The sequence below is a fragment of the Colius striatus genome, chromosome 16 (genome assembly GCF_028858725.1).
Source record: "Colius striatus isolate bColStr4 chromosome 16, bColStr4.1.hap1, whole genome shotgun sequence".
In the NCBI taxonomy this organism is placed as follows: domain Eukaryota; kingdom Metazoa; phylum Chordata; class Aves; order Coliiformes; family Coliidae; genus Colius; species Colius striatus.
The window spans coordinates 12,802,957-12,821,092 of NC_084774.1; the positions used below are offsets into that span (position 1 = coordinate 12,802,957).

General features: G+C 38.8%; 1 protein-coding gene across 2 annotated transcripts in view; it reads right to left on the bottom strand.

Moving 5' to 3' along the window:
- Nucleotides 1-7,807: 7,807 nt before the first annotated feature.
- The window catches only part of VAPB (VAMP associated protein B and C), a 30,916-nt gene continuing 20,587 nt past the window's right edge, over nucleotides 7,808-18,136 (bottom strand). Inside the window, exons 3-6 of one of the 2 annotated variants that reach the window (XM_062008875.1) lie at nucleotides 14,580-14,683; nucleotides 12,606-12,686; nucleotides 10,824-10,862; nucleotides 7,808-9,051 (exon numbers count right to left, since the gene is read on the bottom strand). In XM_062008875.1, the coding sequence (XP_061864859.1) occupies nucleotides 8,893-9,051; nucleotides 10,824-10,862; nucleotides 12,606-12,686; nucleotides 14,580-14,683 (383 nt within the window). In that variant the 3' untranslated portion in view covers nucleotides 7,808-8,892. Of the gene's footprint in view, nucleotides 9,052-10,823; nucleotides 10,863-10,888; nucleotides 11,066-12,605; nucleotides 12,687-14,579; nucleotides 14,684-18,136 lie in introns of both variants that reach the window. The other variant, XM_062008874.1, reaches the window with a different exon arrangement.

Genomic DNA, 18,136 nt, shown 5'->3' on the forward strand with positions numbered 1-18,136 from the left:
GAAAGCCATGGAGAAGCTATTTGCATAAATATTTATTGTTCTGTTCACAGTCCTAAATTACACAGTTGCTCTCTGAAGAATTTGTGCCTTTTCCAATTGGAATCCTCTTGGCTCCGAGGCCCAGCCAGTGATTCTTGTGTTGCCCTTATTAAGATCAGAGGGCTGCAGTGTTCAGTATTTTCTCCCCATGCAGGTACTTGTGCACTGTAATCGAGACACTCTCAATTCTGGCAGATAAACCCAGCCAACTGAGCTCTCTCTCTCTCATGCTCTCTAAGGCGTTTTCACGCTCCACCAGTGATTTTTGATTCTTTTTTTTTGCATCCATTCCAATTACTCTGCTTCTCTTTGAAAATGTAAATATCCAAATTGCATCCAAAATTCCCAGCTCTCACAGCTGAGACATACAGAAGTATAATCACTTACTGCTAACAGTAATTAAAACCAGAAACACATTCGCAGTCATTACTCTTTTACCCTGCGACTGCACTGGGAGCACTTGAGGAGCTCTTGCTCGCTCTGGCCCTGGTATGGATGCTTTTGTCACCTTAATGTTTTATCTGTAACGATTTTGTATCTATTTTCACCAGTGATGTGGAACTGCTGAACTGTATCAGGTCCCAGCTGAACCCTTCTATGAGCATTCCCCATTTCATTGTGGTTCTCTTTGAACAACCACTTCTGAAGCGTGTGATTGTCAGGAGGTACCAAACTTTGCTGGAGCCCAGATTACTCAGTTCACTCTAATCCCAAGGAAAAGCAAAACCCAAAAGAGCTGAATGAAGTGACTTGCATGGCACTCCTTCATCACCGTGTATCTCCTCTTTCATCCCATCCCTGGGGACCTGGAGCACCTCCCCCAGCATTCCTGTGCTGTTTGCCCTCCCTCTCAGCAGCAGGTAGGGTTGCTCCAGGCATCTCCCCTGGAAACACTGATCCAGCTTCTAGACCTGCCGAATTTCCAGGTGTTAAGCACTGCTAGTGACTGACACCACCCTTCCAGCTCTCATTACTGTCAGTTCTACCACCTGCATTGAAGCCATGGTCCTCACCCTGCTGTGGATTCCCTCAAAACTGCTCTTTGGCAGCCTCTCCAAGCACTCCCACCCATACACTTTTCCTCAGGCTATTGCTTTCCTTATTAATTTTCCACACTTATAACACCCATTTTGAGTTGAATGCTGCCTGCTTCCCTTTTTCTTATTTGTTTTATAGTACTTTACATTTTGTTTTCCCCCTCATTTCATCATGAAATGGGAAAGGTGGTTAGCCAAAGTCATTCTCCTTCTCCACTGCAAAAGGACTGTGTTTTGGCCATTTAACACCTTTCATTTAGAAGACTGCCAATTCTAATTCAGTTTTCCATCTGATTTCTTCTTCACTACCAGATCTGATATGGGATTTGCTCAGTTATGTCCTTCTGAAGGGTCAGTTACAGTTATGAGCAGCTTGCTTGGCTACATGCCTAGCTTGAATGCAATCAGGATTCCAACTTTTAGTTATGCTATTTGCTCTTTGTTGGACATAAGTAAGACAGACCCAAAGAACTTTAATGTCTGACACTGCATTAGAAAAATAAGCCTAGGATACAGACAATGAACATTGGTCCTGACTACTGGATCCCTTTCAACTGTAAAATAAGGATCCACCTTTTTATGTACAATGTGAAGAAAAACCAAGCCAAAACCCACTGGCAGGTTAATGCCAGCTGAAAGTCAATGGCAGTGGACAGATGTGTTGGAAAACTCTTCCCTATTCACTTTGACACTTTCCAAGAGTTTTAATATCTTTTTTTAACTACTCCAAAAAGCAGAGTAAAATAAAATAGTTTTCAAATGCTCCAAATACATTTCCTAGCTTCCTGCACCCAGTCTGAGCACAAAAGTCTCTCGTACCTTCTTGAATACCAAGCTACTCAACAAGTTGCCTTTGCCATTTTCTGCTTCTCTAGCAGGCACAAACATTTAAAGCATGAACTGATTTGCTCGACAGCCATGGATCTGATCTCTTCACAGCTCAATTAGCAGTAAGTTTATTTTTCAATTAGCCATCTTCACGCCCCTCTGTTTAAAACACCTTACAATGTACTTTGCATTCTAGATTTCTCCAACAGCTCTTAAACTGAGAGGAAACAGAAATGCTGTAAAACATTTTTTGTATATATTTAGGGGTTGGACTAGATGACTCTTAAAGGTCCCTTCCAACCCAAACTATTCTATGATGTCAACAGTATTGAGCTGTGCTTCATCTGGTAAACAATCCACGCTGACTAGAAAAGCCTGCTATTTACTACAAATATGCTGAATTGAAACAGCAGAAAAATGCCAGACAGAAAGAACTTGATTGAAAAGACTCATTGCTCCCAAATACCCAGAGTAAAGAGGAAACAAGAGGAAGAAATTAGAACCAAGGAGGATGCAGAAAGGTGAGTGGTTACTGGGTGGGAAAAGACACTTGGGACCAGAGTTGGGCACCAAGAAAAACTCTGCCAGGCAGGCACAGGGCTCCAGGGGCAGGGAAGAGCAAGCGGAGGAACAGGATTGAGGTGCACAATAAATAGGCAGCATAGGAGAAAAGCCATTTACAGGCACTCAGCTGAACACTGGTTTCTTTGCCAAGGAGCAGAGAAGGAACAAGGATGACTTGGATTGAACCAAAGGGCTGAGGGACAGGAACAGCGTGAGGTTTGACAGCTCAGGCAGAACAGATTAGAAAAGAAACTGGGGAGGAGAGCCTGCAGCCTTCACAGAAATGTGCTCTTTCTGGGCTCAGAACCGAAGCAAATGTTCCTGGCTCCCATCACACTTCTGTGTGGCCTCCCAGTGAAATGGGAAAACAAAACCTGCTGCTTCAGCTCAGTTACTCACCACTACACTGGATGCTTAGGTCAAGAATGGTGTCCATACACAGAACATAACAGACTCAATCCTGACACGAGGGTTACACCTAACACCGTGATGTCATTTTTTTCAGTTCAACTTTTAAAAACCTTATTATACACATCTTAAGATAACTTTAGATTATATACAGTCAGGCACACAAAGCTGGGCAGTTTTAGACAACTTCTGGGCAGCCTCAGCTCCCTTTTTGGCCTGGTGCTGAGGCCTTGATCAGATAACGCAACATACTCACAAAAAGCGGCACAAACTTTTGGCTTTGCCATTTCCTAACTTGTGAGTGCTTGACTTGGTAAAGCCTTAATAAAGGCCTTTTAAAAGTAGTTGTGTGCAGATAATTGTGTGTGGGAACTCTGCCAACTCAAACACGAGGGAGTTCAAGAGGCTTTTCTAATCTCGTGAGTTTATCCACTGAAGAAAAAGATTTGATTAAAAAAATGAAGTACGGCTAAACTGGGAACAATACTTTACTGCAGGCTGTTCTTCAGTTCTTCACAGGCACTTCGAAATCTTGGGGAAAAAAAAAATCACAAAATTGGGAACTTATTAAATAAGAATGAAATGTGCTGTTGCAGAAACATAAACAGAAACGCCAGATGTATAATGTCAACTTGTAATATGCGGCTTCAATTAATTCTTCTTAATTCATTTGTTTTCTTAACTTCTTTTGCCATCTGGAAAAGGCCATTTTCTAATGACAGATCTTAGGAGGAAAGATCCAAAGTTCAAGTTTGCTCAAGGAAAAGCAGCTTTGTTTCTGTGCTCACAGACTCAGCGTTCCTTTTTGTAGCTTTCACTCACGCAGAAGCTTCAGGACAAACTTGTGCCTGAACTGGGAGGTGAAGAGATCTACATGGAAGTTTAGTACAGCTTTCAGAAGTTTTTGTCTTTAAAGAACAAATGTGAAGGGAGTTCTGTAAAAGGAAATGAAGCCATAGCAAAAGGAAATGGTGGAGTAAATGACAGGCATATAGTTATTTTGGAAGTATGCAAGTGCATGCTTATTACAATATTACATGTAAGAGGCTGCTGGCTGGCTTGTGTTATTTTAAAAACTAATCTAAATTTATCCAGTAAAAATAATTCATTAATAAACCAAACAAATTTTACAATTAAGCAGATCTGAGTAGCGGAAACACACCATTACTTTGTCCTCTGAAGCTAATCAAAACAAAAGTAACAGCACAATGAGTAACGTCACTTTTGCACTGGCGCCCATTAGACAAAGTGATTCAGTATATGTGAAGCTGTCAGCATAAAATAAAGAAATCTTAATTGGACATGGTCAAATGATCAGCATTGCCCTGCTTGAACAATAAATCTCACTATTTATCTACCTGCAACACATGATTTATGGCTAGACTGTATCCCACTGGCATCCTCTAACAGAGTGTACCTCGAGACCGGCTCAGCTGCTCTCCGTGGGGCAGCTGCCTCACTCAGTAGTTGCTTTCTCTTTTTTTTCTAAAATGCTTAACATTGGTTTATTCAAATGTTTTCCAGTTAGCAAAATGTAGATACCAGGACAAAATCTGGAGACAGGCTACTACTACACGAAGAGTAGTAACTTCTGCACAGGGCATGGAACTAGCCTCTCTCCCGTGGGGTTTGCTTTCTTCTTTTTATGTTAGTGTTTCTGACATGATAAAAACCCAAAACCTGGAACATGTACACTGAAATTCACTCACCACTTGTCCCTTCTCTGCTTCCTCACTTAAGGATTTGAGTAGTGGGTGCTAACTCATTTTCAAACGACAAAAAAGAAGCTCTCCAGCCCCAAGCTGCTCTAGTGCTGCTATGAAGTACTACGGCAGCTGTAACACAGCCACCACAAACACTAAGTCCGGAGTGCTTGGTTTACATCTTCTTTGATTTCAAAGACAGGGATTTTTGGTTGTGGGTTTGCTTTTTTTCCCTCAGTTACTTTATATAGAAAACAGAACTCAGGATATGGCATTTCAGGACATCATGTAAAGCAAGAAAACTATAGCTTCAAAAATGTAGAGTACTACAAGTGTAGCACTCTAAGTCACCATTGTGCCTGAGGGTTACAGACCTGTTCCAATTGAAAGTGTCATAGACATTCTCTAAAGGGATGACATAGGCTTCTTTCATTAGGCAACTGCAATATCAAGTACCTTAAGAGACATTAACAATCCATTTTTGTGTGCACACCACTAGGTAGATGTGCTGACTGCCAAGTCAAGATTATAATAAGAACTGGAAGTTCAAGTGTGCTGTGAATAGAAACCCTTCATACTTTATTGGTGAGAAGAAACTCTAGCCATTTGCAAAGTGAGGTTCCAATTTTATCCCCCTAACAGCATTTCAGCAGAAAAAAGTAACATGGAATACTACCATGAAGCTATTACAATTCAGTGGTTTTAGAAAATTACATCATGGTCCATCAATCCCTTGCTCCTCAACCCCTAAGGTCACTCAGTAGTAACTCAAAACTGAGTGCCCAGATTGCAAATGCAACTGTTCCAATTGTGCCTTCACAGCTGACAACTGCCAATGCAGAGCAATAGTTGTGATCATTCATGCACAGAATATTTGCTTTTAGATGTGGATAACAGCATGAAACAGTAGGAACTATTTGCCATCCATTTCCCAGTACTAGGCTTCAAGACATTTCAGGTATCTCTTTATACTGAATTTGCCCAAAGAATGCAGACAGGAGCATTAAGCTCCACAAAATAAAGCCTCACCTTAAGCAGACTCTCCCAGCTCTCATAAACAATAAATATATATGCAAGTGGGCATGTTAAAACAACAGCAAAACCAATAATTAAGTAGTAATTAGATTTCTCTTATCATGTCTCTATTACAGTTTTCTATTATCTGGTGGTGTGTGAGGACACCAGACAACAATCTTATCTGGACACTCTACATTTCTTGCATTCCTAAGAAATACCATGTCCTCCAGAATAATCCACTTTCTAGGAATACTTCATGAAAACATCTGCTTTGGTGTCATCATGTAAGGAACAACTTAGAAAGGATTCAGGTGACTTGAGAACATCCATCCAATATATTTTTTATGTTATGTCTACAGAGTGGACTTTTAGGGACCCTGGAAGAAAAAACATCCTTAGATTTCTCTCTACTGCACATGAAAGATGGGTCTGGTCAAACAGACAGGTAATAAGGATTCCACTGATCATTTTGTTTTAAGCTCAGCAAAAGCAAAGCATTACTCAGACAACTCACTGCTACTGTCTGTTCAGGTTCTTGTCAGAAATGGTTAGGAAAGACCTCAGAATTTTGTTAAGTTCCAAACTACATGCAGTTAATGTAAGAGTCTTGTTGAGGACTGATGGTGTGGGTCAGCCTCAGCCACAGGCTACAGTCCTTGCCAACACATCTTTAACTAACTGTGGTCCTCCGGTTGTTGTCTCCTTGATCACACATTTTAAGGCATCGAGCAAAACACCAGAGTGTCTTCTGAGACCTCTCTAATCCTGGAGTTCAACAGGAACAACTTTGCTCACAAATGCTATAAAAGTTGCAAGTTCACAGATCGCTACAAAGTGACTACTGAACAGTGGCAGGACAGATGTTCTGATAGCTTTCCTCTTCATCCGGGAGCAGCCTCTGTCAGCAAAGTCAACTGTGGCAACTAACAGGGTGTGTAAAATTTGTCTGGGACATTAGTGAAGATACACTAACACAAGATCAGCCAAAAGCTTCAAACCTTCTTCTTTAGCCTCCAGAGACAGCAACTTCTTTTTTTTTTTAAACAAACTTTTGAGGTTGTTTTTCAGCAGAACAAAGGGCTCAAAAAAAAAAAAAGTCTTTTTTAAAAAAGCCTATTAGGAATTCAGCTAAGAACAGAGTTTTAGTCAGATCAAGATACTTACAGCCTCTAGAAACAAATACTACACAGTTCAGTCTCCCTTCAGTAAAGGTTCTCTCAAATATATTCTTCAAAGCCATGAAAACTAGTTTTGCAACACCATTTACAACTCTGTCTTTCTAAAAAGGTTCTTTTATGTTTTCTGTGTAAGTTTCTGTTAGCTTCTACTGGCTGGAAAGTATCTTTTTCTTGATCAGCTCTACCCAGTTTGTCATGCTAAACTGCTTCACTCTTTCCAGCTCATCTCTCATTTTCTCTGCCCTTTACAGCCATACTTTAATAGCTGTCTCTTCCATCCTGACCAGACAAGGCACTAGCATTTTGAAACGCTAAAGATACACCTCTAATTTCTGTTCATTCTTCTAGAGGTACTTCCAGAGTTCTGTTCATAAACTGAATACACCAGTTAAGATACTTTTTCCCCCTCATATTATTAAACCTCAAAATTTCACTTGCACTTGCAAAGCACAAACACCTTGAAACACGTGGAACAAATACAAAGGCCAATGAGTCTAGCAGCCCAAACACCTTTCTCAGGGAAGCACAGGGATGATAAAGGAATGAAAGGAGTCACTTTGAAAAGATGCATCTTGATCCTGAAATTGTTTCAAAAACTTTTGCCACTTTTTGGACCTATCATTGAAAAATGTATGGGAATTTATCTCCTCAAAATTTGCTTCACCCACTGAAGTTCAACACATTAAAACATATTGAGTTTATGTATTCTGTACTAAAATATGCTTAGAAACACAATTACCATAACCTCTCTTTGATTGTGCTATCAAGCAGCCCAACTGCTGAACCCAACTGAACTGGAAAATGAGAAGTTACCTTGTACCTCAGCAGCCAGTATGGTTACTCTGAACAATGCTCATGTGTATCAGGCTCGTGATGGGGTTGTTCAGACTGATTTTAAAATTAGGCTGGAAAAAGAAAAATCATCCTGAAACAAGGCTGCAAGTGCCTTTATGCCATAAACACCTGACAGAGAATAGTGTTTCCTCCCCACCTCTAAAACTGTGAGAGCATGACAAAAGTAACAAAGGAAACATTAATTTGGGGGCTTTATTTAATTTTTCTTGTCTTTTTTGTTCTTTTTTAGGATGCTACATAGTCAAACAGAATTGGTCTTTTACGGCATAGGACTAGTTTACTACTAATATTTTCCCCTAGATAGACTTATTTACATACAAAAACAGTTTCCTGACCACTGTTTCTCCAATGTTCAGATGATCAAAACTCCCAACAATTGTGTAGTGCCCAAAATATCAGGAGGCAGAAGAATCTTGCATCACTACAGCAGCAAATTTTTAGTTCTAGTCACTGGCTTTAAACAGGTGCCTTTTCATACCATATAGTATTAGTCAATTTTGTGACAAGAAGGAAACATGAGATGAAATACATTAAATAAGTTAAATATGCATTAAACATCTCTGAATAACATTTTAATTCAACTAAATGAACCAACAGCAATGTAGCTTGGTCCCTTTATGAGAACAAAGCATTGACCTTTATTCCAAATGAGTGTCATACCAGTCAATATATGCCTCAATGATGCCTAGCGCGTTCAGCATTGCCACATACAATTCTTCTCAGCTTCTCACGATTCATTGAAGTGCCAAGAAATTGGTAACTTGAGTAGAGTTGAAGACACTGATAGAAACTGTTAAATTTATGAGCAGAATGGCAGATTAAAGTATTTTACAGAAGTTATCAACACCTCCTGCCTAACCCAGCTCCAAACATCCAATAGGGCCAGCTCCAGCAGGGGAGGAATAGTTTTTTCTGGTTTTCCTTCTTTTGTTTCGGTGTTTTGGTTTTTAAAAAGGAAGTAATCCATCACCATGTACCAGGGTCTAAGAATGTTTAAAATGACAGACACAATATTCCATTGTAGTGTTAAATCATTATTTTCTTCCCCCTTTCATCACTGAAGCATATTCTCTTCATTCATTCACTCATATTACACTTTAAACTTTCTAGGTTATGTTACATAGTATTTGTGCAGGGGTAATTTAAAGGCAAGACCTGTGAGATGTCATACATTAATTTTTTTTTAAACATTGTTATGAATAAATTTAATCCAATGATATGGCAGAACCATCAAACCAATTTACAATTTCCAGCATGCTGCCTCTACAAGGCTATTTTTCCTATAATTACACCAAAGACAAAGAACAAAACCACCAAAGCAAGTAGTCTGGAGCTGAGCCCTTCGTCCTTGACAGCAGCTGCAGAAGCAGATATTGGGTTGTTTGTCTGAGGTGCCTTCCTCATCCGCAGTCCATCTTCTTCCTAAAGGAAGATACAGTCACTATTTCTACTATTTCTAATATTCACCCTTATCATATTTATTTTGAGTGTAACAAAACAGGCAAAAGCTAATTTACAGCTAATTTAGAGCTCTATTTCCTAGATAATCCTGTGAAGGAAAGGGTAGTGAGGCAGACAGGAATTCTTTAAGGCAATTATACTCATCATTCCACCAGTTAGATGCCACAAGCAAATTTTACCAGTGTTTGAAGGGAAATCTATTTCTCCCATCATATTAATGCTGACATTTTGACATGAAACTAATGGCAGTAATTAGGATATTTTCTGGGTATGAGTTTGGCAGCTCTCTTGGTTTGAAGATGTATGAGATGACAAATAGAACGACATCGGAACACCGGATATTATCATTTCAAGTGGAGACGATGTTCTCCACATCTTGATCTAAACTGATGTGCAGCACAGCTGTGTATTAGCACACTCCATTCCACACACACAGAGAGAACACTTCAGGAGATGGTAAAATGAGCCCTTTGTGACCTAACTTGTATACAGCTGAAGCAACAGTGTTAGCTTTTATATGACACAGTATCGTAGTGCAAAAATATAAGATACTGAAGCAAAACCCTTCGGTCTAGACATAAAAAAGTACTCAAGAAATAAAACTGTAATAGAAGTTACTGCAAGCTTAAAAATTGTCAGTAAGTGAAATTCAAAAGGCTCAGCATATATCAGTGTTTAGCACTTTTGAATTTAAAGGAGCTCCTAATGTTCTGGAGGAAAACATTATTTCATCTTTTAACAAAATATTTCGTTATTAAAAGTCACAGACTACCTGAAACCTCACTACTGCTCTAAGTCTGGAGGGGGACAACTAACTTTTGTAAACAGTAAGACGTTGTTTACCTCTTACTGCTAGAAACAACACATTTTCATTTTAAATATTTAAACTTCCTTTTGCCAGTGAGTAGCCTGACATTGAGAGGACCTGGTGGCTGGAAGTAATTTAACCTTGTTTTCTGATGTTTTGCAGATATTTCTAACACTCCACAAAGGGAACAATGAGCTCACCATTCTAAGTTATTACTCTAAGACTTCCTCAATTCTAGGTACACGCTGTAGAGTGTTTAATTTGATTTGCAAAAAAAAAAGAGAACATAAGAAGTTAAGGTTGTGTCTCAGCTAATATATATGTTATTTGTATGTGTTAAACAAAGCAGGTTTACAAATGTTTAAGTGATTTCTTCATGCATCAGCCAGCCAAGCAGCACCAGAACTGACAGAACAGAGTTCCTTTCATTGGGCTCCAATAGTCAGAAAACTCTCATTTTCATTGGTGCTCTTATCTATGAAACTTCATGTTTATGAAACTACTGTAAAAATAGTTTTTCAGCACGGTGATGAAAGTTTCTCAATTACTTGATTGCAGAGTGATGTGCTGAAGATGACAGGGAGTATATTTCCTATTGATCTGTTTTACTGCAGTCATTTCAACAGCATAATATAGCTACAGTTACTAAACCAGTATTTTCACAGCACTACCCTAAGGCTCCCATCGGTTAGAGAGAACAGGGCCAAATCCAATACTGAATGCTTAATTGAGACTGAGAAAATTAGGTGGGAAAAGAAAGAGAGGGAATTTGTTACCACTCAATCAGTTTCTGACTGCATGACTCGTACACTTCTTTCAAAGGAAGCTTTAGTTTCAATAATTCTCAGTTCAAAGAGAGAAACTTAGGTTATCTTTTAATTAATTAGCAGTATTAAGATATTGTGCCAAAGACAGGTAACCAAACCTTTACGTTGGAAGCTTCTTTTTCTGGAAAGGGGTAAATCTGAAAAAAAAAAATAGTATCTTTACCTTAAACTGTTTATTCTCCTCCCGTAACCTCTGAACTTCTACTTGAAGCCTCTTATAGTCTTCCATTACTTTCTTAACTTCATTGTCATCCAAAGAAGAACTTATTGATTTAGACATTACAGAGGAATCTGTCTTTGTTGCAGTTGTGGATACAATTTTATTTATTTCTATGTCATGCTGTTAAAAAAGGACAGAGTGATTTTTGGTTAGTTATCAGCAACACACCACACACCTGATATTCAGGAGGAGAATCAAGTAAAATTGTCTGTGAACACCTGAAACGTGCCTGTATCAAAAGAAACAAACAACATTTTTCTTTCTGCAACCTTTACTCTACCTTTCTGTTTCACAAAAAACACCAGATCAGCAATAAGTGCAGACAGAATGACCTGAATTTGCAGTCTCTGCAAATACAGAAAAGGAAGTATCTTTAGATCATGTCCCACAATATGAATGGGAACTTATTTGCTCAGTCTGCTTATGGAGTACCAGTGCTCTCCTCACCTTTCCTTCCCCAAGCACAACACAAGCAGCTGACTTCAGGACCCAAGGTATTGTTAGAAAGTACCCATCTGCTCTGCTGCAGTCCACTCTTCACACCCTACAGCTGGCTATCACCTCTCCATCTTTCTGTGTTTCTGTGGTGATGGCAGAACCTGCAACCCAAGTTAGGAAACAAGGTGCAGACCTTCAAAGCCTCTTCCCTTTCCTTTCAATCCTCTCCATCTTCTGTATTTAGAAGGCAAAGTGCTTGGCTCTCATAAGAAATCACTCCCTCCCCACCCAATGTCTTAACATAAAGACTTTATTTATATTAATAAAGGAAACCAATCTTGTTACTACTAGTAACATTGCTGGTTCATGGTTAGTTTGCTGTTCACCAGAACTCCTAAGGTCCTTCTCTGCAGAGCTGCTCTCCAGCAGGTCACTCCCAGCCTGTACTAGTGCATGGGGTTGTTCCTCCCCACGTGCAGGACTCTGCACTTGCCCTTGCAGAACCTCATGAGATTCCTCTCAGCCCAAGTCTCAAGCCTGTCTAGCTCTCACCAAAGGGAGCACAGTCTTCTGGTACATAATTGTAATTACAAGCTGTCCAGTTCAAGGTGAGTAACTGTGCCTTCAATACCTGAATATTAAGAAACACTTTTCAGTTTATTCAATCCTTTATCAGTTCTATACCTGACAATACATACTTCTATTAGAAATGTACGTATTCGTTACCCTAACAAAAAAAGGATCCCACAAGAATACACCTGCTAATTGCCATCTGATCCCTAACTGCATTTGTGTCTTCCTTACTAGCTTTCTACAAATTTACTTGCTAAAATCAGTGTTGTGCTAAAGAAGCAAAGCAGAGTGTTAAACAGGCAAATTTATATTGCTGGCAATGATAACTGCTTCAGTATAAACTCTTGATGACCAATCGGCATCTTTCCAATTTTGAAACACTCTTTATCCTGTGATCTTTCACTAAATGAAAATGGATGAACTCGAAACATTTATCTGTGCTTGTGTTGCACTGACACTGTTCAGGTTAGGTGCTAGTTACAATGTGCATCACTAAGATTTTAAATGGTTTACACTGTGTTTGCAAAGGGTCATGCCATCCAGGCGGTTCTGTCTTTTGCTTACATAGCTGTCTCTTTAAACATGCCATTTTACATGATTTACTGTGGTATTAAGTGAAAACACTCTATGTGCATCTGAAAATACTCACAGGCTTATCATTTTCCGCTGGTAGCTCAAACACACACCTAAGTTTCGAATCCATGAGTTCTTCTGGTTTTGCTTCTTTCCACTGGAAGAATTTAATATCAATTTAATATTAAACATATCAGTATAGTAAAGCAGATGGAAAATGCAGTGTGTTATTTAAACTAATCACATCACCTTACTCAGGAAAATCCCCACAGGTGTTAGTCATGCTACCATTAACCACCTACATGATGAAAAATGAAACCAAATGCATAAATGAGTGTTACTGTAAAGAAAGAATAGACACTATGAAGGAAATCATTCTAAATAATCTGAAACTTAACACAGGTAATTTATGACGGAACTAGGAACTGTGTAAGAAGAAGTGGCATGGATAGGGGGAGCTATGGATCTGATTTACAGAAAAAAAAAAAAAAAGAGGGATGCATCCAAAAGGAAAGATAACAAACAACCGTTGGTCACAATGTCAGTTGTGAAGTCTTTGCTCAGTGATGCTCCTATTCAAGCTTTTCACATTTCATATGGCTAACTACAGGACTGTTCTTTCCCCTCCTTGTTTTCCAGCACCAGTGTCTAAACAATAACAGATATACTACATTTAGAAAGGGACAACTTCCCCTCTCATCCTCTCTCCCCTTCAACTAGGGAGTTTACCATAAAAAGTTTCCCTCCAACATTTTTAATAGGGATTAACAGTTATAAATCTTTGCTTCATATCAGCTGCAATCTTGAGCTGAAAATCTTGATTCATAGTAGTGATATACAGCAAGAAGTGTCCATACTTATGTCCTGGAGTTCTCACATGCTTCTCTTCATTTTGATCATACTTCTGGTAGTGTGGTATTGCTCAGTAGGTGTCAAATTATGGCTCACCCCTGTGCAACCTAAAGAAGTATTTGATTCATCCTAAATAGCTGAAACGTACTTCAGCTCTTCTGTGGCTGAAGTAAGAACTCTTATTTCAAACTTGTTGGCTGCCTGTGAAGTGTTGAAAGCTTTATAGTACTCCAGTAATTTGTCTCACCTGTTTATCCAGAATAGGAAGAGATCTGGAGACTGGCAACAAAACAGAACTGCTCAAGTGTTATAGGAAAAGAAACCATATAGGTTTGGATTGCTCCGGAAAACTGAAAGAGCCATCCAGGTCCTAAAAATCATTCTCTGCTAGCAGAAGAGGCAGATTGACTTATCCTTCCAGTGATGCAGATGTTTTATTACTACTGCTGTTTCTCCCTCCAGATCTTACGCTGAAGACATGAATCCATCTATCTCCTACAGAAAGGAAATTCTTTAACCTGCAGGGTGCCACAGCTCTAAAAAGCTATTCAGAAGATACATGTTGTGAAGACTACTGTAAAACAGCCGTGATATATACTCTGACCTTTTGTTGGGGTTGGGTTTTTTGTTTAAGCAATATGCATGCATACAAACACTCTCAAGCCCATAGGAAAAAATATGATCTATGAGGGACTTTGATTTACCTAAGCCATAATAGACACAGGGAGGAATAAAGAAAAAGAATATACTTGTAAATTATTCTCCTGTTTCTTGCTGGGAAAAGGAGCTGCTCAAGGGAAGACTCAAGACTGAGAGTAGAGGCATAAAATAGAAAAGATGCCACAGATTTATAATATATCCTATATATACTTAGAACATCCAGTTCAAGTTGGCCTTTCTAAAACACAATATCTAAAAAAAATAAAATATTACAACTACTTTACATCTATTTCATGGCTTGGCATCCCATGGCAGCAGCATCCCAAAGAAGCTACCACAGACATGAACCGTGTCTTTCAATGTAGATTCCTGGGGCTTGAAATGAACTGAAAACACCTTGCACAGAGATGAAAATCTGGCAAAGTCTTTAAGGATCATTCCAATGAGGTTTGACAACAGTCCTTATGCAATGCAGTAAAAGGTCTTATAAAATTATACAGTCAGAAAGAAATCCAATTTAATGAATTTGAATACTTACTACTGCTTCCATATCTGAAGTATCAGCGGGAGCAAACATAGACTGAACCATAAACTTGTGTTTACTTTTCTCATTAGGGTCATAGTCAAAAGGTTGTAGCATCACTGCAAGAAAAATGCCAAAACACGTGACGTTAACATTGCTCTGATGCAGAGTCATGCACTGATGATGTAGTTACCAGGTTTGAGAAGTAAAACATTTAAATGGTTTCATGTTCTATGTCCGTTATGACCAAAGCAGCTGAGATCAGGAACCCCACTTTAAAACAAAATTTCAAAGGATAAGAGAAACAATCTTCTTCAGTCTGTCTAGAGTCTTCTCTTGAGAATTTTGAAAATGCTGGTCTCTAGAGAATACTCCATACAAATCTACAGAGAGATAATCATAGTAATTCATAGTAAATAAGATAATGGGGAAAAACTTACAGTAAAATAGAATAATAGGGAAAAATTCCCAACGAAAGCATCCATTTTTCTTCCTCTATCCTTGGGATAGAAGTAACAAGCTGGCATTTTAATTAGCTGCATACACAGTATTGCTAATGGTTCCTGAGAAAAGCTACTGAGCTAAAGTCAAATATTTTAAACCTCGATGTTCAAGTCTCAGAATGGAAATTTCCTCTACAAAGTTTAGAGTCTCATGGTATTTGTTTTATCAAGCACAAGTATTTCTTCCAAAAATAAGTTGCCGAAAGATATAAACTTGGCCTCTGAAAGGTATACAAGAAATGTGTTTCTGCACATTCAAAAACCACCACCATTCCAGAAAGCGACTTTGTTCAGGGGGCAGAGCACAAAGAAGAGCAGGTTTGGGCAGGGTGTGTGCCTTTTTAAAAGTATTTTTTACAAATGTATTTAATATTAGGAATTTCCATGGCTTTTCTTTATGGGTAAAGAACAATCCTGTTAGAGTAACTTAAAGAGGGAGAGTTATGCATTATATTTACATGGAATATTCTTTAACCACAGTGGTTGCTTAGAATCCCTACACTTTGCAAACGATACCTGGATATTAAGACACTGTGACATTTATAAACACGGGTTTGGCTTCAATATAAGACAAAATATATGTGAAAATAAGCAAAGCAGTTTACACAAACATGTTATTAGATATTGCAAAAAGCTATCGCCCCCTCAAATTTTAACTGAAGCTTGCATCTACTGCAATTACTGCCAGCATAAAAAATGGTGTACAGTTTGAAAATTTACATTTTACGACCCATAGGGCTACTTCAGCCCCTCAATTCCATCACTAAAGAAAGGGAGCAGTTCAAGAATTAGGATTACATTCAAATACCAGTGCTATTAACAGTATATGCCCAAATTCATACGCACTAATTGCAGGGATTTGTCATATAAAAGTGGTATCCAAGGATCCCATTTATTGAAAATGAAGGCAAGTCAAACCAATTTGGCTCCTCCAATGGGCAGAGCATGTTATGGCTGTGCCATCTTTATTATGCACACAATCTGTGGCTATCAACAACCACATGCCTTTTAAAGTCTGAAGAGAAGGAAGACAGCAAATTCTCTCAGATGAGGTGCTTTAAAAATCATACATGTATAACTCACCTTGCAGTAATCAAATACTTGTTCAAAATCAATCTTTGCAAATTAACAAGCTACTTTTAAAAATACTTTTCCAAAGAGAAGTGACTGCACTGTAAAAACATGTATTTCAACGTTGCATGATACATCACTGAAAAGCAGTAGGGTAATTTTTTCTCCCCTGTAGTAGACACCGAACTGACTTCAAATCTTCATAATGAAAAAGATCCAACTGAGTCGGCAAAACTATCCACCGTTTATAGAACTTCTCCAGATCTCCAGTTTTATCAGTTTGCTTTGGTGAGTGTAACTAATAAGCTCATTTGAAAATCATTATTTCCCAAGTGACAGTGCTGAAGCCATTCTTGAACGTCAAATGATTGCTGCTCTCAATTCCATTCACTGAATCATAGGAGCAAGCAGCTAGAGGGGACTTGACAGCACAAACGTTAGCACTTGTATTTTTAGATCAATACATGAGAGCCACATTGACACAAATTATTCAGCAAACGTAAGCCAGACAGGACACTCAAAAAACTATTCTTTGTTCAAGAGGAAATCACCACCTTTTGACATTTCTCTGCACTCTGTTTTGGGTTTCAATGATAGATCAGTCCTATGTAACTGCCCTCATCACTGGAGAATTTGCTGCTGTCAATGTGGCTCCTTTGTTTTGACTGGAAAGCCCGTATCTTAAGCAAGAACTATGTGAAAAGCCCATGTTCCTACAAACCACCTTATCAAATCAGTCATCTCATCTTGTCAAAACTTTCTGATCAGTTTTCATCAGAACCCAGAGTTCTAAGAAACAAAATGATTAATACAATTTTCAAGTTTACTACTAGCACTAGCACCCATTCAGCTGAGACACAGATTTAACCACTTTCTAAACTGATCACCCCATGGCTAAAACACCAGAAGTGTTCTACCACAAAAACTGCACAGTCATGGAGAGATCAATGCAATGAGGAATAACGCAGCTTGTATTTATTAGCTGCTGTCTCCTGAAATTCGAATATGAAAGATCAACCTTATGTTCCTGTTCTGAAGTGTTTCCAAAGAAATAGATACTGGTTTTCTCAAACATTTCTGCTGCACTCCCCATATTTTACCAAAGCCCTCTATAGACAGTGAAAGAGAGGCAGTGACAACCTAATATGCTTTCTCCTTTTCCTAGAACACTTTACTGGCAAAGTTAATAACAATGTCAGAAGCACCAAACCCTTGTGTCTTTCTCAGACTAAACCTGCTTTCTCAAGGAACAGAGGATATTTGAAGCAAGGAATATGGAAGAAGGCAAAACTCTACCCATAATTCCTGCTAGGATCTAGCACTCTCTTCCAAAAGCAGAAGGAACAGAAAAGTCTCCCTGCTCAGATAACTTCCTCTAGTTTCCATCTAAATTTATTAATGGCCTGTTTACTTGGTACTGGACCAATACTGCCCTTATGCTTAAATATCAAAGAAGGGGAAGAGTCATTTACTTCTGGTGCACTCTAAGACATCAATCACAGCTGATGCTTGGCCTTCTGGTAAACTGAATATGCGAGACTCAGTGGGTGTCTCTGGCCTAGGCTCCCCATTCATCCTCTGCACCTGTTCGAGCTTCAACTCCTCTGTACAAGCTACTCTAATTATACATCCAGGAAATTTTACTGGTGCCTTAGTAGCATTTATACCCTCTTACCCATTCCATTATCCAGCCTGTTTGCACAAACTCCATTTACTTTATTCACAATCACGTTATTAATTTCAGCATCTTGGTCACCCCCTAGCCAGCTCCTTTCACTTAACAAGCCTCCAATTACAGCAGGAGTATTTTATTCTCCAAGTACACGATTTTGCAGATTTTTCTGTTGAAACTCATCCTCTTTCTCTTACTGTAGCCTTCAAGGACACCCAGTTCTGCTGCCTATCTTCAGCCTCCCAACTTCACACTATGATCAGGGTTTTTAGTGTATCCATTGTGCCAGAATTGCTTATAAAAGCATTAAACAAGATTAACACCAA